Genomic DNA, 26,418 nt, shown 5'->3' with positions numbered 1-26,418 from the left:
TTCACGCACACACCACTTTCATACTAGGCAATGTGGGTGAAGTGTCTTGCCTAAGGACACAATGACAGAACTTGGTCCGAGCGGGACTCGATCCTCCGCCCTTCGGGTTGGGGGACCAACACTCTAACCACTGAGCCACTGTCGCCCCCAAAACTAGTACCTTTCACTTTCACTTTCGCCCGTACCTCATGACTAATAAGCTTGTCCGTAGATATATAATGAAAATCCTGAGAGGAAATCACCACAGAAATCCATTTGATATAATGGCAAGTATATTGTATCTGTGCGAGATCTGCTCTTCTCCACCTCGATGACGTATCACGTATAATGTATCAGACATGTTGCCCAAAAGTAGAGCCATAAGTGAGTGAAAATGAGCCAAAAACAAAAGTCTTTGGAGAAGTTGTTTGCAGAGGTGAAAAGGCCAACTGAGGAGTCAGAAGAGGAGCCTACAACCTCCAAGAAAAAAAAAGCTAAATTTAACAGAAATACCAGGAGTCCTACTTAAAATATGGGTTTGTTGCTACAGGACTCTCAAGCGCCGAGTCTGCGCTGCGTAATATGTGGGAAAAGCAAATGAGGCAATGAAACCTTCAAAACTGCTTTGGCACGTGGAAACTAAATACCCTGGATTAAAAAATAAGCCTTTAGAGTTTTTGGAAAGAAATTGTGGAGCAGACTGGACGACTAAGAAACACAATGCGGGAGTTATTGTCTCCCATCACTCCTCAAAGGGACCACATCATCGCAAAGAAACAAGCGCAGGGCTCCCACTGATTCAGCAGTATAGTGAGTTGTATTTTTTATTCACTTAAGTTATTTTTGACATATTTATCTGCCTTGCGTAGAAGGATGGTCTGTGAAAATAAAACCTACATTATTCCGGTCCATGGTGCAAAAAAGGTTTTGGACCCCTATCATAAGCACACTATAGCTGTTTACACAAAGCGTAAAGGTAAAAAAAACAAAAACAATATATACAGTGTTATCTTAATTATAGATGTCAAAAAATATTTGTGGCTCCCAGTGTTTTTTTTTTTTTTTTTTCGTGGAAACCGGGTCCAAATGGCTCTTTGGGTGTTAAAGGATAACACCTGTCGTCAATATATATCATGTTTTTTTTTTTTTTTTCAGTTTAGTAGCTGTTTGTTGGCAATTACAGGAAGTGGTGGTGAGTTCTCAAAAAGAATCCCTCTACTTATGTCATTAACTCCACCCAAAATGTACAAGGAAGGCATTTTTCTGACAGTTTAAACATTGATGTAACAAAATAAAGGTGTTGTTATTTGTCTGTGTAATCCCTTAGTCTTCCATGTCTGATCCATAGAAAAAGACAAAGTTTAAATCTGTCAGCTGGACAAATTGTTGTAAGAGTGAACACGTTTCGCTCAGATTGCTGGTGCACACTGCCTTATATCTATCTGAAGGGAGGGGCTAACCACTGGAACCGTAAACATATATTGTCTTCAATTTCAGCTGAAACTACCCTATTCAGCACTTAATGACCCTGCAATTCTTCTCATTGTTCTGGGTCTGAGGATGGAGTTATAGATGGGGGAGTAGTGACGTGACTCAGAAAAACTTCAGAGAATTTTCAGACAGTATGAGATTCCTGTCTTTTTCAAACCCACAAACACTTAAAGACAAAAACTGGTCCACAAAACCACAAGCCATAAACAAAGTAATGCAGTCTACATTCCCTGTAGTGAAGAGTCCAGTGAGTGTTACGCTGGAAAACTAAACAGCTACTCCATAAGAGGATATACCAACACCAGCGTGAGAGTTTCTCAGAATCAGAATTTATTTATTTATTTAACCTTTATGTCACCAGGCAAAACATTAAGAACAAATTCTTATTTACAATGATGTCCCAGGAATGCCAGAGCAGCCAAGGGAAGGGGAAGGGGAGTTAACACATTTAGACTCACATCATTTCATTAAAATATAAAACAAACATCCTTTTATTGCCATCGTGGTAAAGTGCAATGGTGATAAAGTGCAACATAAAACACACTGAATAAATACAAATACAAATAAGGGCATGCACAAAGTTAAAAAGATATGCTTAAAAAAATCAAATAAAATACTTAAAGTTAGAAAATATATACAACAGCAGCATCAGAACAACAGTGCAAACATGACTTATTAAAGTGACCGGTGTTATAAAGTGTCCAGTTTTGTGCAAATATTATAAAGTGTTCATGAGACGGTGGGTTTGGAGGTAATGTCCATGATGGTGAGGGAGGAGGGGGAGGGGTGTGAAACTTCAAACCTCGCATAAAAGCTGTTTAACTTTTCTGCTAGTTGTTTGTTGTCCACGGTGGGAGGGGCTTTGGGCCTGTAGTTGGTGATTTGCCTCTCTCCAGACAGAAGCAGAGTCGTTGGTGGAGAAATGCTGCTCCAGACGTGTATTGTACTTTGCTTTAGCCTTTTCCACCTCTTTGCTAAACGCATACTTGCAACGCCTGTAGCCTTCAAGATCTTCTGCCCTGAAAGCCATCTCCTTTTCCCTCCTCAGATGTCTGGGTGTGAACCAGGGTTTGTCGTTGTTAAAAGTCACCCTGGTGCATGATAGAACGAGGCTGTCCTCACAGAACTGAATGTATGACGTCACAGTGTCTGCGTACTCATCCAAACTGTCTGTGGCAGCCTTGAACACATCCCAGTCTGTAGTGTCCAAACACGTGCGAAGCTCCTCCACAGCCTCACTGGTCCACTTCTTAGAAGTCCTCACAGCAGGTTTGGAGAGATTCAGCTGTTGTTTGTAAGCAGGGATGAGGTGAACCATGATGTGATCAGAGAATCCTAGAGCAGTGCGGGGTACGGCTCTGTAGGCTCCACTGACCGTTGTGTAAGAATAATCCAGCGTCTTCTGCTCTCTCGTCGGGCATTTAATAAACTGTTTGTACTTGGGCAGTTCCTGGCTCAGATTTCCCTTATTGAAATCCCCCAAGATGATTAGTAAAGAGTCCGAGAAGGTTCGCTCCACATTCAGAATCTGCTCTGCGAGTATGCGCTGGGCCTCGTGCGTGTCCGTGCACGGAGGGATGTAAACAGCGGCCAGAATGAATGAAGTGAACTCACTTCATTCATTCACTCACTGGAGAATAGAAAGGCCTACAGTTAATGAACAAATATTCCACAGCGGGAGAGCAGTGTTGGGAGATCACATCCGTACACCAGGCGTTGTTGATGTAGAAACAGACACCTCCACCTTTCGTCTTTCCCCCGGAGAGTCCCCGTTGTCTGTCCGCGCGGAGGAGCTGGAATCCCTCCAGATGAAGCGCGCAGTCCGTGATACGTTCATTGAGCCATGTCTCCGTGAAGCATAAGACGCAAGAGGAAGAAAAGTCCTTGTTTGTCCTCATCAGCAGCGCCAGTTCGTCTGTCTTGTTGCTGAGTGAGCGAACGTTTGACAGGAAAACCGTAGGTAAGGGCATGTGAGCTCTGCGTCTCCGAAGGCGTACCAAGGGCCCTGCCCGCTTTCCTCGTCTTAGGCGTCTCACTCTTTTGGCCAAAGAGTGAACAAAATCTACTGCAGGCACTAAAAAAACTGGCAGTAGATCAGCAGGAGTTGTTGTTCTAATGAATAAGAGCTCTTCACGGGTGTAAGAGCACGCTAACACAGGACAAACACACAAAAACAAAAAACACACAGCGCACCAAATCACCAGGGCGACCGTATGTGGTGCCATCTTGGATCAAATATGGTGGACCCCAGTCCACCATACATCTTCATCTCAAAGACCCTAACCACTCCTTTGAAGATAGTACAGTTCAGAGAAAGGAAATGGGGTTTGAGAGGGTAGTTAAAGAAGAGATTTTTGTTAGGGAAGAGAATCCTTCCTTAAACAAGAATGGGGAACTGAGACATAATCTCTCCCCCATCTATAACTCCATCCTCAGACCCAGAACAATCAGAACAATAGCAGGGTCTTTAAGGGTTAAATAGGGTAGTTTCAGCTGAAACTGGAGACAACAGATGTTTACAGTTCCAGTGTGGTGAGCCCCTCCCTTCAAATAGATATAAGGCAGTGTGCACCAGCATTCTGACCAGAACTGAAGAAGCGACTTGGATGAGCAGCGAAACGTCTTCACTCTTACAACAATTTGTCCAATTGACAGATTTAAACTTTGTCTTTTGTGGTGTTGTTATTTGTTTTTATTACTATTGTGTAATTTAGACAAGTTTTGACACTTGTTAACATTATGGTTGCTAGGTAATTACAAAATTAGAAAAGAAATGACAAAACTCGAAAAGACTAGGCAAAACTTTTGACTAAAATCTCAAATATAATCATGCTGTGTTTTAGAGAAATGCTTTGTGTAACCTGTCATATGCATTTTAAATAAGTTACAGGTTCATCATTTGTTTGCATTTAACAAACTCTAGCAATGACCTACTTCTTCCACATCTATGTCTGATTTAAGGTGATGGTAGTTACAAGTTAAGTATATGTTTTGATTTTAGAGAATGGAGAACTTTAAATTATCCTAATATCTTAAAGTAGTAATAATTCCAATGGTAAAAAAATGGATTAGACCTGGTTTCGTCCTGGATTAGACCTGATTTAGTTCTAGTTTAATCAGTGGTTCAGTCTTAGTTTTCTTGATTTAGTCCTGGTTTAGATCTGGTTTGGTCCTGGTTTAGACCTGGTTTAGTTCTGCTTTAGACCTGATTTGGTCCTGGCTTAGTCCTGGTTTAATCCTGGTTTAGTCCTGGATTAGTCCTGGTTTCTATCTCCATATGCTCTTTAAATTCTGATGACATTATGATGACACAAATGCAGTCGTTCAATTGGTAAAAAAAAAAAAAAAAAAAAAGATTTCCTTTTACTTGGTCAGTGGAATAAATTATATATGATAAGCCTTACTCCAACCCTCTGGAGCACAACAGGGTCCACACTGACTTAACTGGGCTAAGAATACCCATCAGGTTTTAATAAATAAGGTATTTCATAGGTATTACATGAAGCATACTTTACATTGTAGTAGAAACCAATATGATACAACTGTAAATTATTTCTATACTTCACTAATGGCTTACATGGTTTCACCCCAATTTAGCACCACGCTAAGAGAAAAAAAAAAAAAAAAAACCTTTTAGGGGGTGATTATAATTCTGATATATATTTGTTGAATTTTTACATACTATCACTAATGTTGAAAAAATTATAACTACTTTTTACACAGATATGTCTGGTCCCACACCCTCTGCTGTATCTCAAATCCAGCCAAACAGGAGTGTGACATCAGATTTGTTTTTTTCAGTGAAACATGTGAAACAGAGAAGCTCATTGGTCAGCTATCATTTAAAAATAATATCACATTTAGCTCTCAAATTAACAGAGTTTAGTGCTTGGTTCGTTGATTCTGCAGAAATCCACCAGGTTTTGAAGCTCCCTGTGATATTTTTTTCCTGTATTTTTTTCAGAGACCGATGGACCACGCATGTCCATGATTGTCTCTAATGCAAAACGTAATTCAGAAGTGCACATTTTAACAATTCTTTGTTCTTATAACCTTTAACATACCATCAGTACAGTGGTGACACTAAAATGCCTCTAAAATTCAAGTAGTAGACGGACAAAGTTTTTTTTTGTTTTCCTTCAAAACATTTCGATAGGTCATGTTTACGTTCTAGAGTTTGATGGGAGCAGGGGTCTATATAACCCTATGGGAGATTCACTGTTTTTGAAAGAAATCTCCACATTTACAATTGACAAATGTTGAAACCTCTCATTATTTGTTTAGGATTGGCTCCACAAACTTGTCATATTAATCTTATGGCTTAAAGTCTTTTCAACTGACAACTGTCACATCTTTGAGATTTAATAATGGCATCACTTTCTGAATCTTTTGTGAGACCAATAATTCAGCTTGTGTTTAGTTATACTGACAGAGTTATACTTACAGAGATATTAACCATAAACCAGGTCAACAAATCTTCAATCTGACAGTTAAGCAGCAACTTCCACCATCGAATTCTGACCTCCAGCTCAGGTTAAACTTTAGAGATACTGTTGCAAGTTATACTTGAAATAATAGTGGGTATACAAAGGTGTATCAAGAAGCCTTTAAAATGTCAGTGCAATGAAGAGTGAGGGCACAAACTCCTCCTCTTTCTCCTCCAGCAAATCCACATGTCTCTGAGGTCACCAAACAAAGATGGCTGCCGCTTCCTTCACTGCAGTAATTACCTCCTCCTTAAAGTGGCTGCATCCTCTCAGAGCTCTCCTGGTTTGCGCTCTATAGTTAGTTGTATTTAATTCATCTTTAAGGGCATTATGTAACTTTTCTGGTGAATGGAAATGTTACTGCTTTGTCTGTAATGTTCTACAGTAGGACATTAAAATGATTTGTCTTGCATTTATTCAACGACGGGCACTTTTTATTGGAAAAAAAACAACAAAAAAAACAAGACTTTGGGGTCACCTCTCTACAGATCTGTCCTGTAACTTGGCCATCCTGTTTATGGCATAATGTTTACTGGCTTACTGTGGGACATTCCAGGCATAGCAATAACATCTGCATGAGAGGTAAGTAGGCATCAGCCCCGTCACCAAAAAAGCAGCATATCACATCTTAAATCATGGTTTAAATATGGTTAAAATTTGTTGTCTTTGTAGCAAAATGTACCCTCTGCATTTAACCCATCCTTCAGTGTCTCTGGGTTAAACCTGCATTTGACCCATCCTTCAGTGTCTTCAGGGTTTGGGTTCAGGGTTAAACCTGTCAGGAGCAGTGGGACCCATCTCCAGATCTTGAGCTAGTCTTGGTCAGGACTAACGTAGCTGGAAGATTTTACCTGTAGTGCATGTTTGGGTCTGGTTTTGGTTCAGAGAGTGGCAAGAACACGAGAGAAGGAGATAATGATGGATAAAGTGGTTTGACCTGCACCGAAAACCAGAGTCTCCATTGGTGTCATGTCTTTACCAGCCATGCGGTACACCCCAGCTACTGCAGCACCTAGAAGAGAAAGGCAAGGGTCAGAGGAGCAGAGGAGAGAGTCAGAGGAGCAGAGGAGCGGGTCAGAGGAGCAGTGGAAAGAGTCAGATGGAACAGATGAGATGATCAAATGGAGCAGAAATGATGAAGCAGAGGATGGAGTTGAGGAGAGAGTGTGAGGAGCATAGGATGCAGAGCAGAGGGCCAGAGGAAGAAAGGATGTAGAGGAGAGGGTCAGAGGATGCAGAGGAGAAGGTCAGATGGACCAGATGCAGAGGAGGACAGACGGAATGGAAAAAAGGATGCAGAGGAGAGGTGTCAGAGGAGCAGAGGATGCAGAGGAGAGGGTCAGAGGAGCAGAGGATGCAGAGGAGAGGGTCAGAGGAGCAGAGGATGCAGAGAACAGGGTCAGATGGAGTAGAGGATGCATAGGAGAGGTTCAGATGAAGCAGAGGATGCAGATGAGAGGGTCAGAGGGAGTAGAGCAGGCATACCCAAAGTCCAGCCCGGGGCCAATTGCGGCCCGTGTACAAATTTCCACTGGCCCACAGACTCTGGAATAAAAATAATTATGTGTGGCCCATCAGCACTGGTGATCAGTGTAAAATACATATGTTCAAGCTCGCTGAGTATTATCACCAACTAAATAAAGACAGGTTTAAAGAAATTCAAACCTTTGCTAAGAAAATGAAGTTTGGTTTGACATATTTGTGTGAGAAGACGTTCTTGGTTATGAACTTTAACAAAAAGTGTGTGAGGACAAGTCTAACTGACTCTCACCTGCGTGACATTTTGCACATCAAAACCACTATCTTTTAGCCAGACCTGGTTTATTTACTACAGTCCAGATCTCAGTTTCACCCTTCACATTAGTGCAAGTTATTTGTTTGCCTTCTGAGGTGAATAAATTCTAAAATCTCAGTGAATTTATTTTATTTTGATTATCAAAACCACAGTTTAAATGTTTACTTTTTTTACATTAATTTTTTCAATTTGTTTTTTGAAAGGTGAAAGCCATTTGCAATAAAAAGTAAAAAATAATTCAATAGTTAATTTGCATTTAATATTAATGGTTCAAAGAATGATCACACCGAATGGTCAGCCCCCAAACATTTTCACATCACCAAATCTGGCCCTTTTTGCAAAAAGTTTGGACACCCCTGGAGTAGAGGATGCATAGGAGAGGGTCAGATGAAGCAGAGGAGAGGGTCAGATGGAGTAGAGCATTCAGAGGACATGGTCAGATGAGGCAGAGGAGAGTCTGATGGAGCAGAGGAGTGGGTCAGAGGAAGAGAGGATGTAGAGAAGAGGGTCAGATGGAGCAGAAGAGTTTAGTTTCTCACTGGTGATCACAGCTCCGCACAGGGAGCAGATGAAGCCCACGCTGATGAGCACCAAAGTAATGAGACGTCCTTGTTTGTGTCTCTGTAACATGATGAACATGAGGAGTCCCAGTGCCCCATGGACGAAGAGCGAAGAGAAGAGAGTCCACAGGAACACCCAGTACCACATCTCTGAAACAAACACAAAATATAAAGCTAAACAGACCTACCAGCTATGAAATAATGCACAAAATACAAGCTCTGTGATCAGTCAGTTAATAGTAATTCACGTGACACCACAGCATTAGAATCTGAAGTGATACTTTGGACTGGATGACATCAACATGCCCTGGGGGTATGATGCTAACCCTAGGCACTGCTCTGTCTGAAGCTCTATTACTGAAGTTAGACTTTAATTTGAATACCGTATTTTCCACACAATAAGGTGCACCTAAAAGCCTTAAATTTTCTCAAAAACCCACAGTGTGCCTTAATATCCGATGCGCCTTGTATATGGATCAATATGGGTTAATTATGACTACCGTGAAGGGAAGCAGGAAGCATCGCCAAAGTAATAGCGGTAATAACAACTGTGGTCCGAGCTTTCACAAAGGCAGGAATTGTCACTAAACTGCCAGACAACAGCAGTGACATGGATAATGGTGATTTTTTTATTATATATATATATATATATATATATATATATATATATATATATATATATATATATATATATATATATATATATATATATATTCTATTAATAAAGTTTGACTGACTGACTTATCTGACTGTTTTGTTGACATTCCCTTTAACGCAGCTCCATCTAGTGGATGCATAACACAACCCCAGGCACTACAGTAGTTTCTATTCTATGTCCCTTATAATGCGGTGCGCTCTATATATGAAAACAGTTTTAAAATAGGCCATTCATTGAAGGTGCGCCTTATATTCCGATGCGCCTTATAGTGTGGAAAATACGGTAATGTTTTAACACATTCTGGGCATAAAAAAACTGACTTAGCTGGAACTACAATAGGTGAATTGATTAGTGCTGTTAAACAATTCCCTCTCAAATAACATTATAGTCACAAGCTAGCATTAGTCAATGCTTAGTTGACATTTTTTCAGTTTAGTCTCCCTGACATTTTTTGTTGAAAATCACATGCCTAAACAGACCCAGAACTGAAGAAGTGGCTTGGATGAGCAGTGAAGTGTCTTCCTACAACAACTTGTCCAGTTGACAACCAGTTGAGAACCATGAACGCTCATATTGGTCACATGTCCCTGAAAATGTGTTGTTTTAATTGTAAACTTTTTGTCAATGTTTGCAAATGTGTGCATTGTATCTCCATGGTAAAAGCTCAACATTCCACCACACACATACATGCAGAACACCCCCAGTATGATGTCATTGCAACGTATCAAAAGATTTAAACTGAGCTGGAGGGTAGCTCAGAATTCGGTTTAACTGTCAGACTGCAGATTTGTTGACCTAGTTTATGATTAAAATCTCTGTAATTACAAGGCCAATCTGCAAAAAACAAAAACTGGCACAAAAATCAAGCTCTTCTCTGTCACTATAAATAAACAAAAGTTAAATATTTTTTTCCACAATAGCTACAGAAAGTAGTGCCATTATTCAACCCCAAAGATATTGATTATCAGCTGAAAGGACTTAAAACCATACAATTAATGTGACAAGTTTGTGGAGCCAATCCCAAACTAATAATGATAAAGTTCAACATTTGTGGGTAATCAGTGTAGTTTACCCCCAGTTTATTTATTTTTTGCTCCTGCTGCCTTTTGCCCAGTGAAATAACATGGCCCTTCTTCTTGAGTTCTGATCAGAGAATACCGATAATACTGTAATAATAAATTGTTGATGCAAACACGTACAGATGTGCAGGAAATTACCCAACATGTCACTAATGCTGCTGCACTGAAGTTTGGTTCCTTATAGAAATGTATTTAAATACTTCCATCTTGATAAAGTAAATTTCTAAAACAGGCTAAAGTTCAGCTCAAGAATAATCCTCTTTCCTGCTCTTTTTTTAAAAGATTGAAGCTTTAAAGCCTGTATTTTTAACCAATAAATAGAAATCTTAGGAACAATGTCCACTCTTATATTTTGACTGAGAATTTAGTCGACAAAAAAAATTCTTAGTCAGCTAAAGAAATTATTTTGCCAGTTGATTAGTCAACAAAAAAAGGGGTGTGGCAAAAGCTCTCAAAACTATTATGCATCTCTGTGCATCTGACCAAAACTGCACTCACAAAACTACACCTGCACAGGAGTTTATGCAAAAAGTACTATTTATGCAAAAAAAAAAAGTAATAGGAAAAAAATGCATTTATAAAAAATAATAATAATAATAATAATAAAAAAATAGATCAGACTTGTGAATTGTAAAATTAATCTGCCTTTTTTCAAATAAATACCAAAAAATACGAAATCTTCAGCTATTTCACTCACTTCTCCTTTTTGCTTTTGTCCCATATAAATCCTTATCATCTAAACAAAATGATTAGTCCACCTATATTATAGAAACTGGCAATATATTATAAAATAATTAATAATAGTAATGGTCACATTTTAACAGAATTTGCATGAAAAAAATACACAGAGAACAACCTGTGGGTAAGTAGATCAAACCACTCAAACTATGATGTTTATGTCAAGAGCAGGATTTGAACCACCAACCTTTGGAGCAGTGGACAAACTCACACACAACTGAGCTACTGTCACTCATTAAGGTGCAATACGTAGCAATTTTCTGGTAAAGGTGTTATTACAAAATGTTCCACAGAATGGCATTAAATGCATCTATCTCCATGGAAATGAGCAGTTTCCACCACCAGGCCAAGTTACAGGTCATATCTGTGGAGAGGCAATCCCACTTACATTAAGACAGCATGGTTATCAAGGTAATTCTGAGCAGTAAAAACAGCCACAATGAGATAATAATAATACTTGAATCTCAATCAAGACATTTACGCCGGGTTCATATTGACTGCCAAGGCAAGTCCAGTATGTACTTTGAGTGGGTTGTCAACTACGACAACAGCAGTGCGTATTTGCCTAAAGCAATGCGGTTTCACGTGGGTTCATTTGATAACACACGTCTAATGACTTGAAAACCACATCAGACTGCCAGTAAAAACAGACATCTTGCGCATTCTTTCTGCAGACCTGCACCTTACCCAGGTTAGTGTGACAGGGCACATTGATTTGAATGACTTTCTAAGTCCTGTGAGATCCTGTCACAATTACTATATCGACTTAATGTTCAATATGTGACTGATGGAAATGGAAACCCATTTCGGCCACTTGCATTCGCGATCTTGTCCTTTCGGTCATTACGCAAAACTCGTGACCATAAGTGAGGGTAATTGACCGGTAAATCGAGAGCTTTGCCTTTGGACTCAGCTCCTTCTTTACCACAACGGACCGATACAGCGACTACATCACTGCAGACGCTGCACCGATCCACCTGTCAATCTCACACTCCATCTTTCCCTCACTCATGAACAAGACCCCGAGATAATTGAACTTCTCCACTTGAGGCAGAGACTCACCACCCACCTGGAGAGGGCAAGCCACCTTTTTCTGGTCGAGAACCATGGCCTTGGATTTGGAGGAGCTGATTCTCATCCCAGTCGCTTCACACTCGGCTGCAAACTGCCCCAGTGCCTGCTGCAGGTCCTGGCTCGATGAAGCCATCAGGACATCATCTGCAAACAGCAGAGATGAAATCCTGTGGTTCCCAAACCAGACCCCCTCCGACCCCTGGCTGCGCCTAGAAATTCTACCCATAAATATAATGAACAGAACCGGTGACAAAGGGCAACCCTGGCGGAGTCCAACATGCACTGGGAACAGGTCTGACTTACTGCCGGCAATGCAACAGAATCAAATCCATCAAAAAATACGGTTCTCTACTCCTGAGTCCACTGTGAAATCTTCACTCTTTGCCACGAACCGCTCCGGGTCCGAGATGCCTCTAATACAACTTTGTCAAACATCCACAGTGTCCTTGATCGCATACTTCCTTTGTTTTGTCTGTTTTGTCATGTTTAAAACGTAAAACAAAGGTGGATTTCTGCATCCACTCGGCTTCGGCCATGTTCCAATTCATGTCCCAAAGTGCCCTTAAATACATCGTTCGCAGTGTTCGTCGAAGGGTACTTGCGTCACTTCCGGCGTGACAAGGTCCAAGCCATTCCAACAAGATGGCAGCTACACTGAGGAGTACACATTTTCGGCCGGGTACTTTGAATGGTACTTTGAACGGCGTATTTGACGAATTGGGACACAGCCTTTGTTTACGAACTTTCAAGCGCTGTCTGTTTGGAGAAAACCTTGGCATGTCATACATCGTCGTGTTCTGCTGCTCATTGGCTGTTAGGGAAAAATGTCACTAAATGTCTCTAATGTAATTGGTTGAACGGGGGGGGGGAGTGCGGCGTAAACTTTCAGTCATTTGTAGCACTGATTTGCTGTCTGGGGCTCCAGTAACCAACAACCCTCACCTTATTGGCCAACATCGGTGTCATTCAGAAGCTAACATGTGCTTAGCACTGAGAACAAAGTTGGCACTGTCAGAAGTTTATTATGCCTGAAATCGACAAAAGAAATGAAAAAAAGTGGCGGAGCAGATTTCGAATACTTTCGTGCGGCAGATTGGACATGGAGGATCTGATTTATTTTGTGGACATAATTTCTTGACTAGATTATATTCTCTGGACCTGTGTGGAATGAATGAGACAAACTTTCTTGAAATATGTGGATGTTTGACAGAACCAGAGCCCTCAAAGCTAAGTTAAGTCCAAATCCAAATTTTTGGCTTTTCTGTCAGCACTGTGGTGATTGCAGGTGAAAATGGTTTGCATATTCAGAAAGACAAGTGCCATAGCTTTCATTTGATGTGTAGATTGTTTGTGTGGGTGCCGCAGAAATATATGTACATTGCTGTAGAGTTGTAAAGTAGGGGGAATGTTAGCAGGTTAATAATTATCGTGATAATATCATTAACAGTGATTATTTTGGCCACAATAATCAAGTGTGACCGGTGGACTTCTGCGTTGTGTTGTAAGGGTGCTATGGAGCCACAAGACACCGCGGGAACTTTTGAATCGCCTTTAATCTGTTCAATAAAAAGTATAAAACTTTATGAACACGTGCCGCTACACATCGGTCCAGCCCACACTCTTCCCAATACGGGTTTGCAAAGGGGCTAACAACAACATACCTGTTCAATAAAAAGTATAAAACTTCATGAACACGTGCCGCTACACATCGGTCCAGCCCACACTATACAACAAAAGACAATAGAGAATATCAACATCTTCCCGCACTTGCTCACATGAACAAACAAAAACAACGAAACGACACAGGAGATCAATATTAACTTAAATACAAATAAAATATAACCACAGATGTATACAAAGATAAAGACAATTAAAAGAGGACACTTGGGATTACAATGAATGACTGACCTCTTCCCAATACGGGTTTGCAAAGGGAAGAGGCGGGAGTCAAACCCCAAATTTATACCAGGAACAAGGCGAGGGACACACGAAGAAGAAAGAAAAACAAAGAAGAAGCGGCTGGAGGACCAGGGCTGCACATAAAATCAAAACACCAGGTATGGACAAAACTGTGACAAACAAAAGCAGCATTTTGTGTAATTATACATTAATTATACATATATATGAACCGGTTACATTCACCCCCCTAGAATTACACAAAATACTAACAGCACATAACACGGGTTGCCAAAAAAAGAAGACCAGTCACAGAAATCATAGGCCCAGTAGGCAAGAAAACCATCTATCCAAAGATCAAGAGACAAAAAGTGGTGCCCTTTACACCACATAGAAACAACCATTCACAATGTGCATAAAATAGGAGGAACATAGACATAGGGTAGTAAGTGACCCAATAATCACAATTCGCCCCAGGTAACAGTTAATAGGAAAAGGAACCCCATAAGTCAAATAGATATAACAGGAGAAGGAACTTTCTCTGGGCCAAACAGCGATTCTATCTGAGTCATAGATTCAATCAATCTACACACTGGCTTCACAATCCTACCAAATCGTGTAGTAAGGTTGTTACCCAAATTAGTGACTTGAGATTCATCAGGAGGATTGTCAGACACATCACAAGCAACACCAGCAACTGCGGGAGAGGAACTATAAGACATCACATCAGTTTCCGGTCTTTCATTGGGCGACTGATGCTGGACCCAGGATGTGGTGCGGTCAAAACTGGACTCACACAGACTCAGAGGGGCACTGGGAGGGTAGGATTCGGCTTCTCCATTTACCATGGATGCCTCATGCTCCTCTAGGGGAAAAGCGACACCAGCAGCCTCTGTTACATCCAGTGAAACATCCAGTGGAAGGAAATTGACCTGAAGGAGCAAGTTGCGGTGCACAGTCTTTTCATTACCCGCTTGATCTCTGATCTTGTAGATGTGAAGGTCTGGCTTAGCAGCGACAACATCATAGACTACCGCCTCCCACTTGTCCGATAGCTTCCTCTTTCCTTTGACACCCTTATTTGCCAACAGCACCCGGTCCCCAACTGACAGAGGTAAGCCCTTGACACGCTTATTGTACTGTTCTGATTGGTGTTTCTGCTCAACAATGCTGTTTCCATGGGCTAGGATCATGGCAGAATGAAGATCATCCATGAGTGACTTGACATAGGCATTGTAGTCGCCAACAGAGTCATCATGAAGAACATTCTTGAAGAGGAGATCAACAGGTAACCGGGTAATTCTCCCGAACATCAGGTAGAAGGGCGCAAATCCTGTCGTTTCATGAGCTGTGCAATTATATGCAAATGTCAAAGCCTGAATCATCTGTGGCCACTTCTGCTTAGCCCGTGGGGGTAAAGATCTTAACATACTCCCCAATGTCCTGTTGAACCTCTCTGTGACTCCATTGCCCATAGGGTGGTATGGTGTGGTTTGAGACTTGATGACGCCACCCATTTCCAGCAACTCTGCCACCAATTCACTCTCGAAGCTTGGACCTTGGTCAGAGTGGATGCGCTGGGGAAAGCCATAGATACAAAAGAACCCCTCCCAAAGCTTCTTAGCCACACTCTTTGCGGACTGATCACGGCAAGGAAAAGCATGGGCCAACTTAGTAAAATGGTCCGTGACCACAAGGACATCCACTGACTTGTTGTTACTGTCCTCGGCAGACCAGAAGTCAATGCACACCAGTTCCATTGGTAAGCTGGTCTTTATGTTCTCGAGTGGAGCTCTAGCAGATGGTTCAGGGGTCTTACTGAGGACACATCGTGGGCACTGTTTTACATAGTTGCGTACATCCTTTTCCATGTCATACCAAAAGAAACGCTGACGAGCCAGTGATAGAGTGTGTGGCTGCCCTTGGTGACCAGCATTGTCATGGATGCCAGAGAGCACAGATGACTTGAGGGACTCTGGGACAACAAACTGGATGCGTTTGTGCTTGGTCAGAGGATCTTTAGTGACGCGGTACAGAATCCCATCCAGGACTGTCAGCCTATCCCACTGCTTCAAAATCCTCAGGGTCTGCTGACTTTCATGGGCACGCTCACGCCTAGAAGGCCTTTGTTTCCTTCTCACATAGAAGGCCACTCTGGACACCATAGCATCATTTTCTTGGTGAGACTGGAGCTCAGGTTTGGACAATGCGGAAAACAGACTAGGTTCCGGACCAACAACTGCATTAAGATGGCCAGCCAGAGAAGTGACACGGTGTCTGGATCCAATCTCCCAATCATCAGATGCTGATAAAACAGCAGAGACCTCATCCTCTGACATAGAGACGTCGACTGCAGTGGAGAGTGGGCGGTTCAATGACTGGGGCTGACAGGTCAGATGGAAAGCACCCTGCACAGACTCTTCCTTTACTTCACAGGCCTGCTTCAACAGATCAACATAAGGCTCAGAAAGGAGGCGCTCAGCCAAAGGTCTGACAAAAGGTTTTCTGCTCAGGGAATCCGCTATAACATTCAACCTGCCAGGAACATATTTGATGTCAAAGTTATACGGAGCCAGTTTGGAGACCCAGCGTTGTTCACAGGCATCCAGCTTCGGCTTGGTCAAGATGTACGTGAGTGGATTATTATCTGTCCAGACTGTAAATTGATGACCTTTGAGCCAATGACTGAACTTATCACAAACTGCCCACTTAAGGGCCAGAAACTCAAGTCTGTGAGCAGGGTATTTAGCCTGGCTGTGGCTCAGGGACTTACTGGCGAAAGCAACTGGTCTCGCCCTCTTCCCACCCGCAGGTACCTGAGCAAGGACGGCTCCAAGACCATCGGTGGAGGCGTCAGTGGAGAGAATAAAAGGTTCCTCAAAATCTGGGTGGGCCAAAACCACCCAGTCCAGAAGCGCTGTCTTCAGTTGTTCAAAGGCTGTCTCACACTCAGGGGTCCAATCCTGTGGAGTCAACTGCCTGTACGTTCCAGGTCTTCCTCTACCTTGGTTGGCCTTAAATCTCTGCTTCTGCCCTGCAGTTAAAGCATACAGCGGCTTGGCAATACGGGAGCATGCTGGGATGAAGTGTTGATAAAACAAAACCATTCCAAGGAAAGATCTGACCTTTTGCTGGGACGGAGTGCAGCTATCAGGTTCCATCAGGTCTTCCTTTTTAAACCTAGAGATGGCGCACACCTTCTCCTGGTCTACAGAAACACCGCTGGAGCTTACAACATGTCCAAGGAATTTCACTGATCTCCTGAGGAAATGACACTTTTTCTGTGAGAGCTTCAAGTTACTAGACCTCAACTGGGAGAAGACAACACTGAGGCAACTCAAAGACTCCTCCTCAGAAGGAGCAAACACCAACAAATCATCCAAGTAGCATAGGAGACTGGAGAAGTTCAGGTCACCAAATATGCTCAGCATCATTCGCATAAAGGAGGCAGGACTGTTGCAGAGGCCTTGGGGCAAGCGGTTGTACTCATACAGGCCAAGGGGTGTAGTAAAGGCCGTGTAATGTCTGTCAGATACATGGAGAGGGATGTTGTAAAACCCTGAGGTCAGATCCATAGTGCTGAATTAGGCATTCCCTCCAAGGGCAGCAAGGCAGTCCGACTGGTGGGGCAGTGGGTGGGCGTCCTTAACAGTCCTAGCATTAAGCCAGCGAAAGTCCGTACATATCCGCAGGTCTCCAGACTTCTTCCACACCAACACCAGAGGAGAGGCATATTCGCTGATGGACTTACTGATTATGCCTCTCATCTCCATCTCAGACAGAACTTCTCTCAATTTCTGATAGTGAGCAGGTGACACTCTTCGGAAAGGGAGCCTGAAGGGACGGTCATCGGTAAGATGAATCCGATGGACAAATTCCTTCGCTTCTCCACAATCCAGCCCATCCCTGGAGAACACGTCCTGGAAGCTCAACAGCAGGTCAGCCAGCTTGTTCTTCCACTCACCAGACACTTGACAGCCCTCTATGTCAATGTCACCGAGGCCACAGTCTTTCAACAACTGCACAGGGTCAGGAGGGGTACCTCGAAGGACAGATGAAGTTGTGAACAGACCCTCCTCAACTTTGCAGAGACCCTGGGTGACAGGAAAGACTTCTAAGGCCATACAGGGGAACACATCAGCCAGCTTGGCATTTCGTCGCAGGGTGACAGCAGTCTGTGTGGGATTGAGGACCTTCATGGGGACCCAGCGATCTCCCCACATTGGTGTAACGACGACTCGGCCAACCATGATGTTCTTGGGCGTGGAACGTGCAGATGTGGGCTCTACAATGACAGTGCTGCCAGGTGACACAGGAGCAGAGGGCAGCAACCTGCCCCAGACAATGTACTCCATCTGCGGCAGCAATGTAACAGCCTGTTGTAATCTCAGTGTACCAACCTTGTCCGGAATTTCTGAGCCCAACCACCGGGAGGTGCAACACAACAACTGGAGGAACTGCTCACACTCAGAATCAAAGGTACGAGAGGATATCATTTCCCAATATTTCTCGTCGGATTTCATCTTCTGGACAATGGGACGGATCACATTTGTGCCAATAATAAACTCATCCTTCTGCCCAGGAACCAGAAATGTTGGCACTCTAAACTTGAAGCCATAGATCTCAATGTCCATTCTCATAGATACATTGAGGCTGAGTAACGAGACCACCACAACCGATGAAAACCACCCGCTCAGGGACAGGATGCGGATATAAGACCAGACCGGCATCTCTCAACTTGGCCTCTGCCAACTCACTGAGTGTACATGACATACTGCCAGAGTCCAGCATCCCTCTCAAAGACGTCTTATCGCTGACAGACACAGGAGTATAAAACAGCTCACTGGCTCCTTCAATCTTTTGAGACTCAACCAGAATTATGGTCTTGTCTTCAGGGTAGCTTTTACAACAGTTGACATACACCGAGTGAGCATCAGGCAGATCGGTTAGGGTATCAGTGACATTGCCTGTGTTTCCCCTCTCATCGCACGGGCTGACTAGTTTAAATCAACATTAGGGGGAGGAGTGATGGGCAGAGGCCTGGCCTTTTGTGTACATTCATTCTTCATATGTCCAGGTCCAAAACAGTTCAGACACAGCCGGTACAATCTACAATGTGAATGTGTTGTGTGCTCACAGGAACCACAAACTTGACAAGCCCGTCGCTGCGGACGCTGGGGGGCTCGATTGTGACCTGCCCACTTCTGGTTGTTCGCCACAGAGGCAGTGCACAGAGAAAGCACCTTGTCAAACATGGCCACCATTTGCTGGGCGACAGGTTCAGATGTGGCGACACAGGAGGCTGCAGACACAGTAGGCAGAGGCGTGGAAATAGTCAAAGGCTGAGGCTGGGTTACAGCTCCAAACAGTGGCTGTTGGGACCCATGGGCAGTATTGGGTGACAGGGAGCCTAGACAAGAAGGTGCTTGCTCTGCAGAGACTGGTGCGATAGATGGTTCAGGTAAAGCACCAGCCATTATGTGGGTATTAGCAGATACAACTCCCCCCACTTGTCTCACATGACTGTCCTTCATTTGAAAGGACAGAGAAAGAGCAGGGTCAGGACAGTGACTTATGAACATCATCACAACCTCAGAGCTGGGGTCCTCCACGGATTTACCACGTCTCCTGAGGCACTCATCCACAGCATCAATAGATTTATTCAGACGAATCCAATAGTCCATCGCATCCTCACCTGGCCTTGGCACAGTACTGTAAAAGTCTCTCATTGGCATGTTGGAGCATGTGAGTTCACTAAAGTGGTGTTTTATAATGTCAAATACAGCAGAAATCAAATCGCTCCCACTCAGGTCAGGGTGACAGCGGAGTGACACCTTCACCACATCACGAGCTTTTCCTGCCAGTCTAGACATTATCAGTTCATATTTTTCTTCAGACGTTTCACAGTTAGCCCTAGACAGGTAGCACTTCATCATCCCCTCCCATTCCTGCACGGAAAATGTGTCACTCCGGTCACCTCTGAAGAACGGTGGGGCTTTGGCTTCAGACTGCACCACAACTTTCAGCTGGGAAGGGTCCAGGAGAGAGGGGGGCACACCGACAGCAGGCAGCTGGGTCTGGTAGGGCTGATACTGGTGCATGGTGTTCAGATTGTTAGCAATACTATCCCCTATTTGTTTTGCCAGATCAGTTATTATACCACTAAGTGCATCATGTGTCACAACATGAGTGGGGTCTGAGTGTACATTAGCAAGAGGAGTAGAAGTGGCAACGGGTGGGCTTAACATAGTCTTATTAATGACAGAGTTTATGGTATTACTATCAGCATTTAAAGCCATGCCCCTCCCAATACAAGGCGGATTTGAGTTAAACATGTTGGTCAAAACACAAACAAGAACCCCCCTTTTTTTGTTTGTTCTCAAAACAAAAGCAAAGTCACGTTTAACAGTGTTATGCCCGAATGAAACAGTCAATACACTCCAAAACCTGGCAGACAGCGCTCAGGGAAGCACTTGGCGGCAAGGTGACGTCACAGGTGACGACGCAGCGCGCCAAAGCTGCGGGAGGGAGCGGCAGCAGAGCAGAGGAGCCAAGGGACACCGACAGCGGCACGGAGGCCAGGAGACCGCTGAATGGCGATGTCACGGGTCGAACGGCACCAAGTGTGACCGGTGGACTTCTGCGTTGTGTTGTAAGGGTGCTATGGAGCCACAAGACACCGCGGGAACTTTTGAATCGCCTTTAATCTGTTCAATAAAAAGTATAAAACTTTATGAACACGTGCCGCTACACATCAGTCCAGCCCACACTCTTCCCAATACGGGTTTGCAAAGGGGCTAACAACAACATACCTGTTCAATAAAAAGTATAAAACTTTATGAACACGTGCCGCTACACATCGGTCCAGCCCACACTATACAACAAAAGACAATAGAGAATATCAACATCTTCCCGCACTTGCTCACATGAACAAACAAAAACAACGAAACGACACAGGAGATCAATATTAACTTAAATACAAATAAAATATAACCACAGATGTATACAAAGATAAAGACAATTAAAACTGCAAGCAGTGATAAAGGCCCTCGCCACCCCTTGCGACCGCGGGGTACATGCCACCGCGGAGATCCTGCCTTTCGTTCCCGCTTACATCGCCCCTCCCCCCAAAATCAGCGACTGAGTAATACTACTCCATTCACTCCAATGACACCATTTATCACATTGTCACGACTGAACGGTTGAAAATAGAAGTTTGGCTTCATTGGCTTTTTTCTTAAGTATGATGAGAGGAATATGTGTACCAAATTTCAATGGTCTATGACAAAGTAAATATTTTTCATCCTATTTAACCAAAACCCATGTATTTCAATGAGAAATGTCAGACGTTGCCATGGCAACACCTTTACAAATAGAGGTATGGGGTCATTGACTTTTTTGTTCAGTATCAGAATAGGGTTGTCCATGCCAAATTTCAAATGTTTGTCCATCCATCCATCCATCCATTTTCTTCCGCTTATCCGGGGCTGGGTCGCGGGGGCAGCAGTCTAAGCAGGGACTCCCAGACTTCCCTCACCCCGGACACGTCTTCCAGCTCCTCCGGTGGGACCCCAAGGCGTTCCCAGGCCAGCCGAGAGACATAGTCCCTCCAGCGTGTCCTGGGTCTTCCCCGGGGCCTCCTCCCGGTGGGACATGCCCAGAACACCTCCCTAGGGAGGCGTCCAGGAGGCATCCTGAGCAGATGCCCGAGCCACCTCAGCTGGTTCCTCTCAACGTGTAGGAGCAGCGGCTTGGCCTGCCGGTACTCATCAGCTGCCTCAGGAGTCCCACGAGCCAACATGGCTCGATAGGACTCCTACTTCAGCTTGACGGCATCCCTTACTTCCAGTGTCCACCACCGGGTTCGGGGATTGCCGCCGCGACAAGCACCACAGACCTTACGACCACAGCTACGAGCAGCCGCATCGCCAATAGAGGTGGAGAACATGGCCCACTCGGAGTCCATGTCTCCAACCTCCCCCGGGATCAGGGAGAAGCTCTCCCGGAGGTGGGAGTTGAAGACCCCTCTGACAGAGGGCTCCGCCAGACGTTCCCAGCAGACCCTCACAATGCGCTTGGGCCTGCCAGGTCTGTCTTCCTCCTCCGCCAGCGGATCCAACTCACCACCAGGTGGTGATCAGTTGACAGCTCCGCCCCTCTCTTCACCCGAGTGTCCAAGACACGCGGTCGGAGGTCAGATGACACGACAACAAAGTCGATCATCGACCTCCGACCTAGAGTGTCCTGGTGCCATGTGCACCGATGGACACCCTTGTGCTCGAACATGGTGTTTGTTATGGACAAGCTGTGACTAGCACAGAAGTCCAATAACAAAACACCGCTCGGGTTCAGATCGGGGAGGCCGTTCCTCCCAATCACGCCCCTCCAAGTGTCACTGTCATTACCCACATGGGCGTTGAAGTCCCCCAGGAGAACAACGGAGTCCCCGGTTGGTGCACTGTCTAGTACCCCTCCCAGGGACTCCAAGAAGGCCGGGTACTCTGCACTGCTGTTTGGTCCGTAGGCCGACACAACAGTGAGAGACCTGTCCCCGACCCGAAGGCGCAGGGACGCGATCCTCTCGTTCACCGGAGTGAACCCCAACACGCAGCGGCTGAGCTGTGGGGCAATGAGCAAGCCCACACCAGCTCGCCGCCGCTCCCCGCGGGCAACGCCAGAGAAATGGAGAGTCCAACCCCTCTCAAGAAGTTGGGTTCCAGAGCCCAAGCTGTGCGTGGAGGTGAGGCCGACTATATCTAGCCGGTAACGCTCAACCTCCCGCACAAGCTCAGGCTCCTTCCCCCCCAGCGAGGTGACGTTCCACGTCCCCAGAGCTAGTCTCCATGTCCGGAGATCCGGTCGTCGAGGTCCCCACCTTCGACTGCCGCCCGGATCTCTTTGCACCCGCCTCAAATGTTTGTGACAAAGTAATTTTTTTTGTGTACCATTTAAAATTTCAAGGGAGCGCTGTGGAGCAATGTAATATTTGACATATGTGAATTGCATGTCTATGCACTCAGATGAAAATTTTGAACAAAACGTATATTAATGTCGGGAATTAGGACACTGCATGTTTGAGTTACGGGCCATTTAAAACTTCAAAAAACACCTTTTTTCTTTGCAGGCTGGCCACACCCACATTTTATGATTTAGGAAAATACAAGAGAGTTCCCTATAATCCCACATGGGTCTAGTTCTTTTTTACCAATTTGTAAGTTTCTTGAAAGAAAATCCAAGGCACGAAAAATTCAAATGTGAGAGGTAAAATTTTGGAAAAATGGAGTTCCGCCCACAATGGCCGACTTCCTGTAGGGTTTAGGGTGGGGTCATAATATAATTTTTTACTTGTCTTGACATGTTCTATGTTTGTACCAAATTTCATTTGTCTACGATGAAAAAGGTCTCTCATTGCCGCAATGTATTTCAAATTTTGAGGTGGCGCTATTGAGTCATTTTGATACATTAATTTTTTTGAACATCAAAATAATAAATTTTTCACCAACCTTGAATTTTGGGTCCAATAAAATTGACTTTTCGTTAACGTTCAGGGGGTCAAAAGTGGATTCAAAGTCGCGACCAAAATAATAATAATAATAAGAAGAATGGAAACGCATTTTCCACCCATTATTTTTCTCCTAAACCATAACAGCTACAGTCATGTGACTTTCTCACATTGTGCCCCATCACAAATAAGGCCCCTGTGAACTTTTTCACACGTCCACGACAAATCGCTTGTCTTCTACGAATTTTTGAAAATGAAATTTGAAGAGGGCGCTAGAGAGCCATTTTGTGAGAGAGTGCCTTGATTTGCATACCATTGCGTTCAGCTCACAAATGTGCATAAACGCTGTATTAGCATTTTCCCAACAAAAAATGTGTGAAAGATAAATATTTTATTGAAATATTGCAAAAATTGCGATTTTGTTGAAAATTCACCCTGACCACACCCAAAGTCATAATCAAAATGTAATTGTTAATCTTTAATCACACATGGGTTTAGAGGGATTTGGCCAAATTTGAAGTGTTTGTGATGAAAACTGGGCGAGAAAATGTCCTGAATGTGAGGGTGTGCACTTTTGTCGTTCCCGGGTTTGATCCAATATGGCCGGCGTCCTGTACATTTTAGGGCGGGGCCATAATATCATTTTTGTCATGTCCCGACATGTACTATTTTTTTATGTGAGATTTGGATTTTTACGTCGACTTTTTTCCGAGTCGGGCTCCCATTGGCCCCATGAAAATCAAAGTTTGAGGTGGCGCTACCGAGTCATCTTTCGTTATTTTTTCTCGGGGTCTTTTGTGACAATTAGAGCTCGTCGAGTTCTAATTTTTGACACCACTCACTGCCATGTCGGGGCGTGTTTACTACTTGATTTTTGCCATTTTCCGGGTTTCGGACGCGGTTTTAATAAGTCCCTTGCCGGGACGGAGTCCCAGGCTCGGGCCTAATTAAAAGAGGACACTTGGGATTACAATGAATGACTGACCTCTTCCCAATACGGGTTTGCAAAGGGAAGAGGCGGGAGTCAAAACCCGAATTTATACCAGGAGCAAGGCGAGGGACACACAAAGAAGAAAGAAAAACAAAGAAGATGCGGCTGGAGGACCAAGGCTGCACATAAAATCAAAACACCAGGTATGGACAAAACTGTGACAAACAAAAGCAGCATTTTGTGCAATTATACATTAATTATACATATATATGAACCGGTTACACACATATATATATATATATATATATATATATATATATATATATATATATATATATATATATATATATATATATATATATATATGTAACCGGTTATATATATATATATATATATATAAAAGAAGAACGTACTATGATTTAACATTGAAAATTCTATTGTCTAAAGAAAGAGTGTATTTTATAATCATCGTGGTATTAGAATCAGCATTGAGTCTACTCCTTAGTATCAAAATCGAGTATCGAGACATAAAATTGTCCTGTGTAACTTTTCTGGTGGATGGTAAACTTTGCCTGAAATGTTCCACAATATGCCATTAAAATTACATATCTTGAATTTATTAAATTCCAGGTATTTTTATGTTTAATTGGTTAATATAGGGAAAACCTGTATTGTTACCATGAGATCTGACCTGTAACTAATCACTTTCTAAGGCTATTGGGAAAAAAATAATGTCTCTTACTGACAGAGAAGACACTGAACTTTGTGGCAGTTTTTGTTTCATGTAGATAGTTCCAGTAATTATAGATATATTGATCATAAACCAGGTCAATACATCTGCAATCTGACAGTTAAACAGCAACTCCAGCTCTGATTCAACTACGAAGATTCCAACTGTGATGAGCTATTTGCAGATATTACAGCTTTATCCTATTATTATAGCAGAATTGCTTATACTGTATGGTGAGCTCATAATAGTCTAGTCAACTCAACTCATATCTAAAGCCCTTGTGTACGTTACTGGTTTATTGTGAGCCAAATAGTGTAAAGGCAGTATTCATGCATTTCAGAAATTGGCTATAAATTAATATGTTAATCACTATGGCAACTGTTTTTCATCATTCTGAAACCCGTAACCGCGTAAACATAGAGTACAACAGTAACCAGTGACCACCATAGAATGAACCTACAATCAGTGTCATTATCAGGCCTACGGAGACTACGCCGGTGACAACATTGGAGACTACGCCGGAGACTACACCGGAGACTGCACCAGAGACTACACTGGAGGCTACATCGGTCACTATAGAGGAGACTACACCGGAAAGTCTATTGGAGACTGCACCGGAGACTCTACCAGAAGCTACATCGCCGACAACATCGCGAGATTACACCGGAGACTACACCGGACATTACGGGGACCGCAGCCGAAAGGAGAGGACTGTGTACCTGTGAAGTGCTGTAGCGTGGAGCCGTGAACCCAAAGGCTGAGCACCTGCTGCACGGACAGATTCACCGAATAGTCCCGGCTCGTTGGCATGATTACCCCGCTGTCACAGCCGCTTCTCCGCGAGGCTGGCTCCCGACCACGGCATGCATGGATGAGCGCGACCACCCTCTCCCGCTGTCCCGCTCTCCCCGTCTACCAGTACCTCCGCTTCGGCTTCACGTCCGGATCCGCTGCGGGATGAACAGGCCTGCGGGCTGGAGGCTGCATGCTTGCGGGGCCCGTAGCCCTGGCACGGGGGATGCCACGGGGATGACACGTACGCACAGTGGTCCGCCGGATCATTCTACATCCGCGCGCGACTTAACACTTTTAAAGGGGCCGTATCGCAGCATCCTGGAGACGTTGACGAGCAGCATCCACGAGAACCGCACGCGCGCAAAGTTATCCTGCTCGGTTCATATGTAAAGAGGAGGCTGTAGGATATAGTCGGATACCAATAATATACCAATAATAATACGCACCTATTGTTTACAGTTTATGTTTTTAGGCTAGGTCTATTGAGCTAAGTGTGAACTGTGCCTGAGTCATTCTTAGCATTAGGATCATGAATGGTTATATTCATGACCCTAATGGGTGCTCTCACACCCATTAGCATCCTGGCAAGCCCATTGTTTATTTACGTTGTTTTGATTTTGGTCTGAGGATGGAGTTATAAATGGGGGATAGATAATGTCTAAGGCCCCCATTCCTGTTTAAGGAAGGATTACCTCTCCTAACA

At 43.8% G+C, this 26,418-nt stretch overlaps 1 protein-coding gene across 1 annotated transcript; it reads right to left on the bottom strand.

The window, feature by feature from the left end:
* Nucleotides 1-6,600: 6,600 nt before the first annotated feature.
* On the bottom strand, nucleotides 6,601-25,953 carry tmem170b (transmembrane protein 170B). The gene is made up of 3 exons (XM_033991509.2): nucleotides 25,640-25,953; nucleotides 8,292-8,462; nucleotides 6,601-6,969 (listed from the first exon to the last, which is right to left on the bottom strand). Exons 1-3 carry the CDS (start codon nucleotides 25,728-25,730, stop codon nucleotides 6,839-6,841), a joined length of 393 nt encoding a protein of 130 aa, XP_033847400.1. The 5' UTR covers nucleotides 25,731-25,953; the 3' UTR covers nucleotides 6,601-6,838.
* Nucleotides 25,954-26,418: the final 465 nt, after the last annotated feature.

The sequence above is a fragment of the Periophthalmus magnuspinnatus genome, chromosome 11 (genome assembly GCF_009829125.3).
Source record: "Periophthalmus magnuspinnatus isolate fPerMag1 chromosome 11, fPerMag1.2.pri, whole genome shotgun sequence".
NCBI lineage: Eukaryota > Metazoa > Chordata > Actinopteri > Gobiiformes > Gobiidae > Periophthalmus > Periophthalmus magnuspinnatus.
This window is presented reverse-complemented; position numbering and strand designations above follow the sequence as displayed.

What these genes read in the sequence shown, in the direction of transcription:
- tmem170b (XM_033991509.2), bottom strand. Translation starts at nt 25,730, where the DNA reads ATGCCAACGAGCCGGGACTATTCGGTGAATCTGTCCGTGCAGCAGGTG. An exon ending in CACGCTACAGCACTTCACAG is followed by an intron (nt 8,463 to 25,639) that starts GTACACAGTCCT and finishes TGTTTGTTTCAG; the next exon opens with AGATGTGGTACTGGGTGTTC. An exon ending in GTGCGGAGCTGTGATCACCA is followed by an intron (nt 6,970 to 8,291) that starts GTGAGAAACTAA and finishes TTTCTCTTCTAG; the next exon opens with GTGCTGCAGTAGCTGGGGTG.